Raw genomic sequence first — 16,106 nt, forward strand, 5'->3', positions numbered from 1 at the left:
ATTGCTTAAGCCGTTAAGATAACATGACAACTAATTCTAGACAGAGGGGTAGGATGTTACTTACAGCAAGGTCTATAACAACACCTCGAACTCTAAAAGTAGAAATATTAAAGATGTAACACATACTAATAAGAAGGGCTAGCACTCTAGCAGCCTAGCAGGCCATAAATCCCCGAATTAAGGCCATTTTGAGAAACATGTATTACTTGTAATTATTGTAAAATAAAAATATTAATAACACCAAGTCTTCATTCCTTTATAAAAGTGGTACAAGAGAATCAGATTCTTATGACAAAATACTCTGGAATGATACAAGTATCTGAATTCTCAGAAGGTGGATGCAGTATGTACATATCAAAACTTTGGTCAGTATATGAACCATCAGAATGTGAATGCAGTAGATACAACAACAACATCAGCAGGAAATTTGATAGCAGAACATGATATCATAAAGTTTATACTGAGAGTAATTCAGCCGAAATCATGACAGTCAGTGAATTTCAATCAGTGCCCTGTAATCAGTCAGTTACCTTCCTTTTCCTGTGAGAGAAGATTAAAATTTCAGCTTAAGAAATGCTTTAATGATTCCCATCATCTCACTCCCTGGAAAACGGCCCAGACAACCCCTTGCAGCAGCAATCTCGCTCAATTCAGAAACCGAATCACCACAGAAAGCCTTCACTGAGGCTCTTATTTCATCATCACATATGCACTCTTCCGCTAGATCTTCCCCAGCAGTCACAGTTGGAAGAGGAAAAGGTTCAAGGGAAGTTTCCATCAGGATTGATTCACCGCCTATTGCACCCACAAAGTCTCTCAATCGACACAGTGCAAAAGGAACAGGTTCAAAGCTGTGGTCCCCATATTCGACTGGTGTAGAGTGGTCACCCGTTACACAGAGGAAGTATTCAAACTTTCCTGTCGATTCAGCTTGCCAAAGGAGTTTAGCTAGCTGCCTTATTGCTCTATCAACAGCTTCTAATCCTTTGACTTTTAAAACACTTGCTTTATCATGGCCTGCATCATCTATCGCCTGCAAGAATAAATCAGTTTGACATCACAAAAGAATATGAAAAATGGACTTGGAAAAAGTTGTCATGAATATGATCAAACCATCAAATACACTATGCTATCTCAAATGGTGGAAACTCTAAAACTTAAGTAAAATTTGTGCTTCAGAAATCCTTCACAAAAAACATAAGCAAATACCAATCACAAAAGCTAAAAATAGCTGATTAAAGGAAAAAAGAAAAGGATCGAAAATTTTCAGCAAATGTGCACAAACATATTGAAAAATGATACAGGTGTGGAACTGATGCAAAAAAAACTGAATACAGGGAGTTCTTCTTGCTCTAGTTTGAAGTGTCAAACAGTCCAAAGTTTACATTTTATCCAGGTGTCCAAGGGTGGGAACCAGGTTTGGTAGAAGCTAAAGGTACTAAGTATCGAAGTAGGGAATATATCAACGGTTAAATAGAGGAAAGTTGAATACCTTGATGTGCAGAAACCCAAAATCGTATCCATCAGAATGGCCAGGCTTGTGATCATCCTCCCCAGGAACAAAAACATTTGGGCAAGAGTTTAAAGGAGCTGAAAGAGCCCTGGCTATTGCAGTTGCTTTGGAAGTTAGCAGGGTTCGATAGTCTCCTGTTGCTCCAGGAGCTTCAAGAATATCAATGCCAAGAGACATCCCAAGACCAGCAATGATCTTAGTAGGAGCAACCATGCACGGTCGTAGGTTGTGTTGCTTTTCAAATGGTGGTACCTGCAATAAGTGAAGGCTAAGAAAAGACACTGGATGAAAACAGAAACAATAAACAAACATAATAACATTCAAAGCTAAAATATCCAACTTACTAAAGAAATCGACTAATACAATCTTTTTCCATGAGGCAATTTTAGAACTTTTTGTACATTCATATTTATTTCCTTCTAATAGTTTGAATTTTAATTTCAATGAACTATAAAACTAGACTAAACCTCGTGACAAGTTATATGGCTTATACGATACAAACATGACAAACTAGTGAAAAGGCATGGATCATAGTTAAAACCAGATATGGCATAGAGCAATAAAATGATCATGCAATTAGCGAATTACACAAGTTTTAACTGTACAAGATTGGGAACTCAAGTAGGGAGATGAGCCCATTTCCCAAGGATCACAAAATAAGTCCAGTCCATATAATATTACATCAACTTATTCTCTATGAGGCACACATGAGCAAAACGATATTATAGGAAGTGGAGTAAGGAAGAACAGACCTCAATTCGGATACCACAACCTCGTAACAAGACAAGATTAGCAATGCTCTTTCCCTCTGCTACTCTCTTTGCATTCACAGGGTGTGACACAAGTATACGTGATATCTCCTTGGATAATTCATTCACAACAGCAGCTGTGTGTTTTGCTTCTTCAGTATCATCCAAGGGCTTGGCTTGTAGAAGTAAGCGGTTATCCTTGAAGGGGTCAGTTCCTGAAATATTCCCGCTTAACTTGGGTCCCTTCACTACCACTCCACATCTATGCTCTGTGGCATACCTGCACAAAACAAAACCATATATTGCAAAGTTTATCATCGAAGTTTTAGCGTAAACCATATATACCATCGACATGATAAACTACAACTCTGAATAACAATCACAGGAATACATGGGAATTTTCAAGTTTTTAAAATCAAGTAGCTAAAACAATAAATGTTCACTGGATAACAGGGCTTCACATAGTTGATCAATTGATTTCATGCAGCATAGGTCCAAAAAATGATATCGTTCACAATGCGGATGAAACCCTGAGACTAATATAAGATTGAACTGAAATGAGAAGCATATGCACCTGACTCTAACTTCATACTCAGGATAGGATGGCAATTTCATCCCATCCAGAGAAGCACAGAGAATAGGCCCCTCTTCTTCAAAATGCCGATCAGCCCTTCTACTAGTGACAATGCCTGTTTTCTCATCCAAGGTTGCAAAATTTGACTGAATCAAAACAAAATGGCATTACAAAAGCACCAATACATATAGAAATCATAAATATGCGCATGCCATGCATATACTCCATATCAAGTACAGTTATTCAGTAATTTTACAACCAAACATTGTCAATTACTCCTATAATCTAATCAAACTGTGACAAAAACAACTTAACAAAAAGTGATCATAGTGATAAATTTCAAATAAAAATTAGAGAATTGCTACCTTGAATGCAATATCCCCTGGTGACATGGCCAACCCAGCACCCATGGACTCAAATGCACCTCTTCCACGGTAATACACCCTTGGATTATAACCCAACAAAGAAAGATGGGCAGTGTCACTCCCACAACCTAAGCCAGGTTCAACAGGGTCCATAAGCCCATTAACTCCCGCTGAAGCCAAAGCATCCAGATTGGGCACTCTAGCCACTTCCAATGGGGTCTTAAACCCGAATTTCGGGATAGATACATCACCCAAGCCATCAGTCAGCACAAATGCTACTCTTCTCTTAGGATTCTCAGCCGGAGCCATACTTCTCAGGTATATCTTTAAAAGTCCCTGAACATATGATCAATCACGCCCAACAAAAATTAACTAGAGGGTTTCATTTCAGTCTAATATCCAGCAAAGAGTACCAAGATTAAGCTAATCATCTTACACTATTTCAACTAAACAAAAATGCTAACATTAACCAAGTTCATAATATACCAACACCCCCAAAACATACTCCCTCTGTCCCTTCTAGATAACAATAGTCGCATTGATAGTGTAATTTGAACTAGTAACGCGACAACTAAATCCGAACAAGAAGGATACATTGTTCCATAACTATGCAACCCAAAATTAAACCCTATAAAAGAAAATTCTCAAATTATATTCGATTAGTGTCTGCATGCACGAATTAAAACTAGAAAAATCTCTCACAATTCCAAAATTTAATTCAAAAATCACAATATGGTTATAAATTTCCAGGAAAATGGCAAAACCCAGTTATAATTACCACAATCACAATCAGAAAGTCTCAAAATTTCATCGCGTATGGAATTAATCCAAATTCCATCAAACCCATTTCAAAAGATAGAATTAATCAAAAATCAGATCCTAGAAACAAAGCACAATAATCTTATAAATTTACAATCAATATTAATCCACAATGTCTATTTTAAAGATAAAATTTCCAAAAATGAACAACAAAATTAAGATTTGATACATTGAAATAGAAACTTACCAGTAAAAATATAATCTTTAGAATTGAAACTACAAAACTAAAGCACAGATTATGAAGAGCTTAAATCAAATCTTATGAGAAATTGTTTCACTTTCTTTTTCTAAAGTGGGAAGCCATGGAAATTGGAATTGATTCTATTCTCCGTATACGTGTGAATTTTAAATTCAATAATGGTGTGTTTGGATTCTAGAATTTCATTTGAAATTCCGAAATTGGGACAATTATAGTGTTTGGATGTCCAAGAATTTCAAATGAGGAATTTGCCCAAATTATACAATTACCAAGTAATAACCCATGAAGGTAAGGATTTCAAATGACAAGGTAAATCATGTCATTTGAAATACTCAAATTCCATAATTCAAATGATGAAATCTATCTTCCCAAACACAACCTAAATTATTATGGACTGGCTTATTTCTCGAATCAAATTGCCAATTAATAATGGGCTTTTTTCTAAGACTAATTTCAGTTTTTTTAGGGTTCCTGCTAGTAATTGATATTGGGCTAGAAATTGGAACATGAGGAATGGGTAACGTGTCGTAATTTTGTGAACAGGGATTATGGGTAGAGTTGTCAATTCGGGTAAACGGGTCAAAATTGGGTCGAGTAAGAGTGGGTCGAGTCAACTCGGGTCGGGTCAATTCGGATTAATTCCATAAACTATGCGGGTCGGGTTGAGTAGGGTCATGCTTTAGTCGGGTCACGTCGGGGTCATATTTCTTATCGGGTTTGGGTCGGGTTGATAACAGGTCGGGTGAACAATAGGTCGGGTTTAATTCGGGTTAAAACGGGTTAGGGTAATTCTCGGGTTTGAGTCGGGTTTGGTTCAAGTCAATAATTTGCGGGTTAGTTACACGCCGGGTCATTCTCGGGTTTGAGTCGGGTTTGGTTCAAGTCAATAATTTGCGGATTATAATCAGGTAGGGTCATTTTCAAGTCAGGTCATTCTCGGGTTCAAGTTGGGTTCGGTTCAATTCAATAATTTGCGGGTTATAATCAGGTTGGGTCATTTCCAAGTCGGGTCATTCTCGGATTCAAGTCGGGTTATGTTTAAGTCAATAATTTGCAGGTTACAATCAGGTCAGGTCATTTCCAAGTTAGGTCATATTCGGGTTCAACTAACTATAAATAAATAATTAACATTTTTATCAAGCTAATTATTTCCTTTGACTATAATATATATGACAATATAATAGGGAACTACGGAGTATAGTCTATAATTTAGGAAGATAATTATCTCCTTTGACCATACAACAAATATATACTATATTTAACTCTTAAATTTGAAGATGATACTCCTTTATTTTGCTGACTTGGACCGACTTGGTCTCACTAGAAAAAATGCTTTGACCAACAATAATAAGGTGGTCTAAATTGCATTTAAGGTGATTTGAAATCGGGTCAGGAACAATTTGGGATGAATTTAGGTCGAGTCAATAACAAGTTGTGTTAATTTCGAGTCAAATTAGTAACAAATCGGGTTGAATTTTTGGGTCGGGTAAGTAATAGGTCTGGTAAAATTCGGGTCGGTTCAATAACAAGTCAGCTTGAATTTGGGTCAGGTCAATAACAAGTCAGGTTGATTTCGGGTCGGGTTTGTAAGAGGTTGGGTTAAATTCGGGTCGGGTTAGGAACGGGTCGTGGTGAATTCAGGTCAGGTAAGTAACAAGTCGGGTTAAATTCGGGTTTTGACAGGTTAAAACGGGTTAGGGTCAATTTCAGTTCAAGTCGGGTTCAGTGCAAATTAATTAAATTGGCCGTTGTAATCTGGTAAATCGGTGCAAGTTGTAAACCGGTAAATTGGCCGTTTAACAGCAAATAGGATGGTTCCACACACCCAATTGGACTCTCGTAGGGTATTAAGGACCATGGTAAACATTTTGGAAATTTTTATTTCCGGGCAAAAAAAGTCAAAAAATTCCAAAATTGAAAGCTAATATCCACGCTTTTTGAGAAATTTTGAATGTTTCGGGGCCCAGTGTCGAAAAGTCTTGAAATTCTATGGGAGACATCTCGGGGTCATATAATGTCGTTTGGAACCATACATGATCATTATTTGTTGTCATAAATGTTCATGTTACGCTTGAATTAGTGAAATCGGTGCAAATTGTAAATCAGTTAATTGGCCGTTTAACAGAAAATTGGATGGTTCCAAACACCCAATTGGACTCCCGCAATGTATTAGGGACCATGATAAACATTTCGGCAATCTTTATATCCGGGCGAAAAAAGTCAAAAAAATCCAAAATTGAAGGCTAATATCCACGTTTTTTGAAAAAATTTGGAGGTTTCGGGACCTAGCGTAGAAAATTCTTGATATTTTAGGGGATACATCCCGGGTCATATAATGCCGTTTGGAACCATACATGATCATTATATGTTGTCATAAATGTTCGTAGTATGCTTGAGTTAATGAAATTCGTGCAAGTTGTAAACCGGTAAATTGGTCGTTTAAAGGCAAATTGGATGGTTCCACCAACCCATTTGGACTCGTGGGGGATATTAGGGACCATGGTAAACATTTCGGCAATTTTTATTTCCGGGCGAAAAAAAGTCAAAAAATTCCAAAATTGAAGACTATTATCCACGCTTTTTGAGAAATTTTGGAGGTTTCGGGGACCGGTGTAGAAAAGTCTTGAACTTCGAGGGGATACATCTGGGTTCATATAATGCCGTTTGGAACCTTATGTGATTATTATTTGTTGTCATAAATGTTCGTAGTAGGCTTGAGTTAATGAAATCGGTGCAATTTGTAAACCGGTAAATTGGTCGTTTAAAGGCAAATTGGATGGTTCCACCTACCCAATTGGACTCTCGGAGGATATTAGGGACCATGGTAAACATTTCGTCAATTTTTATTTCCAGGTGAAAAAAAGGTCAAAAAATTCCAAAACTGATTAATCCACGCTTTTTGAGAAATTTTGGAGGTTTCGGGGCCCGTTGACGAAAAGACTCGAGATTTTAGGGGATACATCTCGGGGTCATATAATGTCATTTGGAACCATATATAATCATTATATGTTGTCATAAATGTTCATGGTAGGCTTGAATTAATGAAATTGGTGTAAGTTGTAAACCGGTAAATTGGTCGTTTAAAGGCAAATTGGATAGTTCAACCCACCCAATTGGACTCCCGTAGGATATTAGGAACCATGGTAAAAATTTCGGCAATTTTTATTTGCGGGCGAAAAAAAGTCAAAAAATTCAAAAATTGAATGTTTATATCCAGGCTTTTTGAGAAATTTTGAAGGTTTTGGATCACGGTGTCGAAAAGCCTTGAGATTTTAGAGAATACATCTCGGGGTCATATAATGTTGTTTGGACCCATATATGATCATTATATGTTGTCATAAATGTTCGTTGTAGGCTTGTGTTAATGAAATCGATGCAAGTTGTAAATCGCTAACTTGGTCGTTTAAAGGAAAATTGGATGGTTCCCCCCACCCAATTGGACGCCCGGGTGGTATTATGGACCATGGTAAACATTTCGGCAATTTTTATTTTCGTGCGAAAAAAAAAGTCAAAATATTCCAAAATTGAAGGCTAATACCCATGTTGTTTTAGAAATTTCGAATGTTTCGGGTCCCGGTGTCGAAAAGAAATAAGATTTTAGAGATACATCTCAGTGTCATATAATGCTGTTTGGAACTATAAATGATCATCATATGTTGTCATAAATGTTCGTGGTAGGCTTGAGTGAATGAAATCGGTGCAAGTTGTAAACCGGTAAATAAGCCTCTTAAAGGCAACTTGGATGATTCCATCCACCCAATTGGACTTCCGGAGGGTATTAGGGACCATGGTAAAAATTTCGGTAATTTTTATTTCTGGGCGAATAAAAGTCAAAAAATTCCAAAATTGAAGGCTATTATCCACGCTTTTTGACAAATTTTTAAAGTTTCGGGGCCCAATGTTGAAAAGACTTGAGATTTTAGGGGATACATCTCGGGGTCATATAATGTCGTTTGGAACCATATATGATCATTATATGTTGTCATAAATGTTCGTGATAGGCTTGAATTAATGAAATCGGTGCAAATTGTAATTCGGTAAATTGGTCGTTTAAAGGCAAATTGGTTGATTCCACCCACCCAATTGGACTCCCGGAGAGTATAAGGGACCATGTTAAACATTTTGACAATTTTTATTTTTGTGTAAAAAAAAAGTAAAAAAACCCCAAATTGAAGGCTAATATCCACGTTTTTTGAGAAATTTCGAATGTTTCAGGGTCCGGTGTCGAAAAGCATTGAAATTTTAGGGAATACATCTCGGGGTCATATAATGTCGTTTGGAACCATATATGATCATTATATGTTGCCATAAATGTTCGTGGTAGGCTTGAGTGAATGAAATCGGTGCAAGTTGTAAACCGGTAAATTGGTCGTTTAAAGGCAAATTGTATGGTTCCACCCAGCCAATTGGACTCTCGAAGGGTATTAGGGACCATGGTAAAAATTTCGGTAATTTTTATTTCTGGGCGAATAAAAGTCAAAAAATTCCAAAATTGAAGGCTATTATCCATGCTTTTTGACAAATTTTTAAAGTTTCGGGGCCCAATGTTGAGATTTTAGGGGATACATCTCGGGGTCATATAATGGTGTTTGGAACCATATATGATCATTATATGTTTGTCATAAATGTTCGTGATAGGCTTGAATTAATGAAATCGGTGCAAATTGTAATTCGGTAAATTGGTCGTTTAAAGGCAAATTGGATGATTCCACCCACCCAATTGGACTCCCGGAGGGTATAAGGGACCATGTTAAACATTTTGACAATTTTTATTTTCGTGCAAAAAAAAAGTAAAAAATCCCAAAATTGAAGGCTAATATCCACGTTTTTGAGAAATTTCGAATGTTTCAGGGTCCGGTGTCGAAAGCATTGAGATTTTAGGGAATACATCTCAGGGTCATATAATGTCGTTTGGAACCATATATGATCATTATATGTTGTCATAAATGTTCGTGGTAGGCTTGAGTTAATGAAATCGGTGCAAGTTGTAAACTGATAAATTGGTCGTTTAAAGGCAAATTGTATGGTTCCGGCCACCCAGCCATTTGGACTCTCGGAGGGTATTAGGGACCATGGTAAACATTTCGGCAAGTTTTATTTAAGAGTGAAAAAAAGTCAAAAAATTCCAAATTTGAAGACTAATATCCACGCTTTTTGAGAATATTTTGAGGTTTCGGGTAGAGTTGTCAATTCGGGTAAACGGGTGGGGTTTGGGTCGGTAAGAGTGGAACGGGTCAACTCGGGTCGGGTCAATTTGTTATAATTCCATAACCTATGCGGGTCGGGTTTGGGTTGGTTCATGCTTTAGCCGGGTCACATCGGGTCATACTTCTTATCGGGTTTAGGTCGGGTTAATATCAGGTCGGGTTACATTCGGGTTTGGTGAACAATAGGTTGGGTTTAATTCAAGTTTTCACGGGTTAAAATGGGTTAGGGTAATTCTCGGGTTCGAGTCGGGTTCGGTTCAAGTCAATAATAATTTGCGGGTTATAATCAGGTCGGGTCATTCTCGGGTTTGGGTCGGGTTCGGCTCAAGTCAATAATTTGCGGGTTATAATCAGGTCGGGTCATTTTCAAGTCGGGTTCGGTTCAAGTTAATAATATATGCATGTTATAATCAGGTTGGGTCATTTTCAAGTCGGGTCATTCTCGGATTTAAGTCGGGTTATGTTCAAGTCAATAATTTGCAGGTTACAATCAGGTCGGTTCATTTCCAAGTGAGATCATATTCGGGTTCAACTAACTATAAATGGATAATTATCATTTTTATCAAGCTAATTATTTCCTTTGACTTTAATATATTTGACAATATACTAGGGAACTATAGTCTATAATTTAGGAAGATAATTATCTTCTTTGACCATACAACAAATATATACTATATTTAACACTTAAATTTGAGGATGAAACTCCTTTCTTTTGCTGGCCTGGATGGACCGACTTGGTCTCCCTAGACAAAATGCTTTGATCAACTATAATAAGGTGGTCTAAATTTTATTTAAGGTGATTTGAAATGAAATCAAGTGAGGATCAATTTGGGTTGAATTTAGGTCGGATCAATAACAAGTCGTGTTGATTTCGAGTCGAGTTAGTAACATATCGGGTTGAATTTTTGGGTCGGGTTAGTAATAGGTCATGTAAAGTTTGGGTTGGGTCAATAACAAGTCGGGTTGATTTCGGGTCAGGTTTGTAACAGGTTGGGTTAAAATACGGATCGGGTTAGGAACGGGTCGGGTTGAACTCGGGTCAGGTTAGTAACAAGTCGGGTTAAATTCGAGTTTTGACGGGTTAAAACGGGTTTGGGTCAATTTTGGTTCAAGTCGGGATCGATTCAGGTTAATAATTTACAGGTTACATTCAGGTAGGGTCATCTCTAAGCTAGGTCAGTTCATGTTCGGGTTCGGGTCTCACATACTCGTGTCAACTCGGGTCTAGGGTTGGTTTCAGGTCGGGTTAGGGTCACCATTTTTTCGGGTTCAGATGGGTCAGTTAATAATCGGGTTTGAGTCGGTATTTCAGGTCGAGTAAACTTTTGACAGCTCTAATTATGGGCGTGTTCGGTAAAATATAGCTGTGAAGGTAGCTGTTAGCTTTGAAGGTAGTTGTAAGATGTGTAGGTAGCTTTTAGCTGTCAACAAGTCGTAGCTGTGAAGATAGATGATTTAGGTATGAGTGTTCGGTAAAATAGCGGTTGACTAGCATTTACATATAAAAATCAATATATTATATCAAAAACTATAGATTAAATTTTCAACGGCTACCTCAAAAGCTACCTCTACTTTCAAAAGCTAATATTTTAAACTTTTTATAAAAACTACTTTTACCACTAAAAGCTACCATAACCACTACTTGCCAAACACTCACTTTTTGTTAAGTAGTGGCTTGACCAAGTCAAACCACTGAAAGCTACTCAAACGCTAGCACCGAACACACCCTATATTTACTCGTTTAGTTATATTCCGTTTTTATATCATGGAATTATTAGGTTTATTACTTTGTTTAATTCAATTTGTCTGAATTCAATTAATTAAATTTGAACTTACTTGAATTTAAACCTTAGTTTAGTTATAGTTTGAACTTTGGCAATTTTTATTAGCCTTTTTTAAACCTCGATGTTTTACACAATTGATTGTAATTCTCAACTGGCTCCTCCTTTCACACAATCGATAGTCATTACTATCGATTGTATTGTATCTCTTGTAAAACTTAGATCAACATTTAATCATAAGTTGATACTTTGTATGTAATACTTGATCTACTTTGACACATTCTTATTATAAATAGCTTAATCACGAGTCACGACACTTTAATTTAAATACAGACATTTGAATCCTAAACATATTTTTTTTATGAACCGTATTGTGTTTATTTGGCTAATAAGCCACTCTATAATCAAACAAACCTCATAATTTACATTGGGATAATCAATTTAACAAGGCCAATAAAATAGAAATTTGATCGAGATAGATAATCAATTTATCAAGGCCAATAAAATTCACTCCATAGCATTTTACATCGAGCCTCTTGAGGATTGAAGGCACTTTTAAGATGAATAAAAAAACCTAAAAATTATAAAAATGTGATACTACGTACTAGGAAAGCTTGCCATATTGCCATACATGCATATATGCAAGCTTTACCCACTTATTAACAAAATTAGATTGATAATTCAAAGTTAATTATTAAGATCTTCATTTGTTCATCCCGGTGGCTTCCTTCACTGAATCCATAGCGCTAGTTGCCTTAGCTTGCACTTGTGATCCACCCTATGCACAATAAAACACCAAACTATAAATATATATACGAGTATACGACAAATTTAAACATATCGATATTGTTTACATATCTTAAAATATTCGAAATAAAAGTAGTCGTATTTCCTAGTGATTATTATAAATTAAATAACAAGGACAATGTGATAATTAATTATAAACCGTGTAATTTAAATTTGTTTGTGAAATACAAAGTATAATTAAATGAAATGTGAAATAAAAAGTACATAGAGTAGGGCAAATGGAAATCACCTCCTTAACGGTTTCCTTGGCTGCTTGGCCGGCACAACAAGCCTTGTCCATCATGTTACTTGCCTTCTCCTATGAATTCCCAACATTTTATAAGAAATCCGATTATCATCAAAATATATTAAATACGTACATAATTAAAAATTTTAAAATAAAATAATCAAAGATACAAAAGGTTTGAAGAAATAAAAAAAAAATCACCTCGGTTTGGGCCTTGGCCTGACCCGCTTGGTAGCTAGCGTTTTGTGAGTCCATTTTGTATTAGTATTTGAGAATGGAAAAGATTTTTATATTTTGGTTTGTTTCTAATTCTTGTGAAAAACTCAAGTGTGAATGATTTATTGAATAGAAGATGAATGAATTTATAGGTATGTTTGGAAATTAAATGAGTGGTTGATAGTTTTGTGAAATGAGATCCTTACAAATTGAGTGTTAAAAGGTTGTTGTATGATCCATATTTTAAGAACATCCATAATTTTAAATCTATACTTTGACTGATTCATAGATTTGGTAATTGGTACGAGTTACATATAATTGACATATAGTGTATTAGTGGAAGACAAAATTAACTTATAATTTTATTGGATTTGTTTAATGGGTTTTTTAAATTATCAAAATTTTAATTAAAGAATTGGTAAACAAAATTAACTATGAGTTGATAAGTATATTTCTTATGACATAGTAGGGCCTGTTCTCTTACGTTGAAATTCAGTTCAGTTCAGTTTAGTTCAGTTCAGTTCAGCTCAGCTCAGTTCAGTTCAGTTCAGTCCAGTTCAGTTCAGCTCCTAATTTCCTTCTCTTATAAAATATTCATTTCAGTTCAGTTCAGTTCAGTTCAGTTCAGCTGAGTTCAGTCAATGAGAACAGACTCGTAATATAGTATGTAAATAATGTAATTAAAGACATATGCGGTTAAATATGTAAGTTTAGATATTAAAAATCAAGAACTGCACATTTTATTACACTAGATGACTAGAATATACAATTTCCATTTTTTGTCAAAAAAAATATACATTTCACACCCCTTAATTTCAAAATTTAGATCAAACTCAAAATATTCACATTTCTTTGCAACATTCAACTATGACTCATAGTTTTCAATATCATCATCACAAGAGAATTCGTAATGAAAACGTTGTATATAAGAGATATCGTTCTCAACTAAAACCTTGGTCACAAAATTATTGTAACAAATTTTTGCCTTGTCACACAACGAATGCGCTGATATATGATAATATTCTGCTATCTCATTAAAGTCAAGTACAGAGACTTGAGTCATACTTTCTTCCATCTTTTTGACAATACACAAGTCACTAGGGGTGAAACAAACTCGGTTTAAAACCAAACCAAACCAAAAATCGAACCGAATAACAAATATGGTTCGGTTTTTTTTTTAGAGTGGTTTGGTTTCGGTTTGCAAAATGAAGAAAGCGAAGTTATATGGTTCGGTTTCGGTTTCGGAAAATGAAAAACCGAAAAACCGAAACCAAACCGAATTTTCGGCCCAACCCTAAAAAACCCTAGCCCAATTCTACAGAGTATATAAAGAAAAAAAAAAACCTAATCTGTTTTCAGCCTCCTTCCGTAATTTCTCTCTCCTTTCCTCTTATCTTCTTTGCTCTTTCTCTCTCCTCTTCACTCTCTGAGAGTCTGATTCTCTTCTTCGATCTCCTCTTTTTTCTCTTCTTCTATCTCCTCTTTTATTTTCCTTTTTCTTGTCTTTCTTTTAGCCTTTACTCCTCTTTGTCTATATATCAAAACTAGCACAATGTCACAAATTCCGCTTATTTTGGCCAAAACAAAGGTTTTTACATCGAAGCAAATATTTTTGTGGTCAAAACGAAGGTTTTCGTACAAAATTTGCGAAAATTGGCCAAAACGAAGGTTTTAATGGTCAAATTCGACCATGAAATCTCTAGATCTAGAGTTTTTCATGGTCGAATTTGACCGTTTTAAACCAAATTCGATATGAAATTCAAGGCCATTTTTAGGTTAAAAGGTATGTTTTCTTGTTTTTAATTTTCTTTATTTTTTTTTTGAATTTTTAATAAATCCATTTATATGATATGATTTCTAGAAATTTTTGTGCTTATTTTGGTAATTTCCATTATATTTGGTGAAAAATTGGTGGTGGTGGTTTCAGTTTGGTGTGGGTGGGGTTTGGTTGGGTTGGTTTCGGTTGTCGGTTTGGGTGGGGTTTGGTTTTGTTTGGTTCGGTTCGGTTTTGATTGGGGTGGTTTGGTTCGGTTTTTTTGCAAAATTTGATGTTTATGATGCTTGATAGGAAAATTCTGTGCGGTTTGGTTTTTTTTTTAAGAAAACCGAAATTTAGGTGGTTTGGTTTGGTTCGGTTTCAAAGCTAAAGTGGTGCGGTGTGGTTTGGAAAATCATGAAACCGAAATATGGTGGTTCGGTTTCGGTTTGGGCAAAAAACCAAACCGAAAACCGAACTTTCACCCCTACAAGTCACAAAATTATTGTATCATAATTGTTTATTAATTCATTAAATTCATCAGCCATACCGTCGGAAAGATAAAAATTTGCCCCCGTGAGCAAAGGTAGGTATTCAAGATTTGGTGCTTTAATATCAGATTTGAAATATCATGTATTTCTAACGACCTTAACGTCAATCACTCCACATACAATGTCTGATTCAAACCATTACATTGTTCGATAAATAGTTTTGGAGAGATTATTTATACCTTTGTTAAATTAATTTTATCGTCGCACACAATAATAAAACAGTACTCCGTATTAGTTGTATATAGATGGCCAAATTGATCCATCCATAAATGAGTATAAAGCCATTAGAAAACCGATTACCAATAGTTTTCCATTGGTATATATTCTAGAAATTAAAGAGAAGAGTCGAACTTTGTGTACAATAATCTGTTTTCAATTAAATTGTTTTGCAACAATATTCCAGGCTGTAAGGGTAAGAGGGCTAGTGGAAACGTAATTAATCAAGAAATTATTGAATATAAACGGCAAAAAAAGAGTTATCAAGAAAATAACACCCAACGAACGAACACTTGAAAAATAAATCCAATATATTAAAATGAGAGTACAAATACAATACTTTATTAAGGTGAGAAATAAACAAATAAAGAACTCAGTAAGGAGTATTAAAATGAATAATGGAATTATACAAGGAGGAAAGTATGAACAAGGAAGTTAGTTTAGTGGGTAGTATGGAATTGTACATTGAATGACAAAGTTTGTGGATTGGTGGAAATAAACTACACTCCAACTATTTAACTATTTATAGGTGTTTGGAGTGGATGGATTATAAGAACTTTTGAGATAAAGTTGCTAGTGGACTATTTCTAGAGAAATCAAGATGGTTGATCACTTGATCATCACCAATATATCTTACAAATTTTTGCCAAGACTATGCATCACTCCCTACACCCTCTCATACGATGTCATCAACTTCCCACACACTTAGCTGTTTATTATTCCCTCTATTTTTAAATACTTGCTCCACTATTCTTTTTTGGCTGTTTTTAAATACTTGCTCAATTTCCTTATTTAAAAAGCTTTTACAATATTTAACTCATTTCTCATCTAGTAGACCCAACAAATATCATATATTTTTTTTTTTCATTTTTTAATGACAACAACTCTAAGTGAAAATTATCGATAAACTAAAATATTTGAATGTCACTCTTAATGGTGGAAACTAGTAGACCCAACAAATATCATATATATATATGCTCAAATATTTATTAACTTCTCTATGGTAATGAGCAAAATCATAAATAAACCTCAATCCATCACGACTTCTTAAACTAGTGAAATTAAAGGCATAATGTTGTATACTTTTATAAGTGATAGAGAATATCCATACAATATTCTCATCCTAG

The 16,106-nt window shown here is 35.3% G+C and overlaps 1 protein-coding gene across 1 annotated transcript; it reads right to left on the minus strand.

Moving 5' to 3' along the window:
* Positions 1-229: 229 nt before the first annotated feature.
* LOC145642323 (uncharacterized) lies at positions 230-4,360 on the minus strand. The gene is made up of 6 exons (XM_081693455.1): positions 4,208-4,360; positions 3,202-3,537; positions 2,837-2,982; positions 2,266-2,542; positions 1,493-1,765; positions 230-1,033 (listed from the first exon to the last, which is right to left on the minus strand). The coding sequence occupies exons 2-6, from the start codon at positions 3,508-3,510 to the stop codon at positions 554-556; spliced, it is 1,485 nt and encodes a 494-aa protein (XP_081549581.1). The 5' UTR covers positions 3,511-3,537; positions 4,208-4,360; the 3' UTR covers positions 230-553.
* Between the last annotated feature and the right edge of the window lie 11,746 nt (positions 4,361-16,106).

This window comes from Chenopodium album, chromosome 8, assembly GCF_948465745.1.
Source record: "Chenopodium album chromosome 8, dcCheAlbu1.1, whole genome shotgun sequence".
Lineage (NCBI taxonomy): Eukaryota > Viridiplantae > Streptophyta > Magnoliopsida > Caryophyllales > Amaranthaceae > Chenopodium > Chenopodium album.

Bases quoted from the DNA above. Each gene is read 5' to 3' on its own strand.
- LOC145642323 (XM_081693455.1), bottom strand. From the start codon at position 3,510: ATGGCTCCGGCTGAGAATCCTAAGAGAAGAGTAGCATTTGTGCTGACT. The intron at 2,543-2,836 runs GTGCATATGCTT...TGTTTTGTGCAG, and splicing joins GAGTATGAAGTTAGAGTCAG to GTATGCCACAGAGCATAGAT. The intron at 1,034-1,492 runs GTATTCAACTTT...TTATTCTTGCAG, and splicing joins TTGGGTTTCTGCACATCAAG to GCGATAGATGATGCAGGCCA.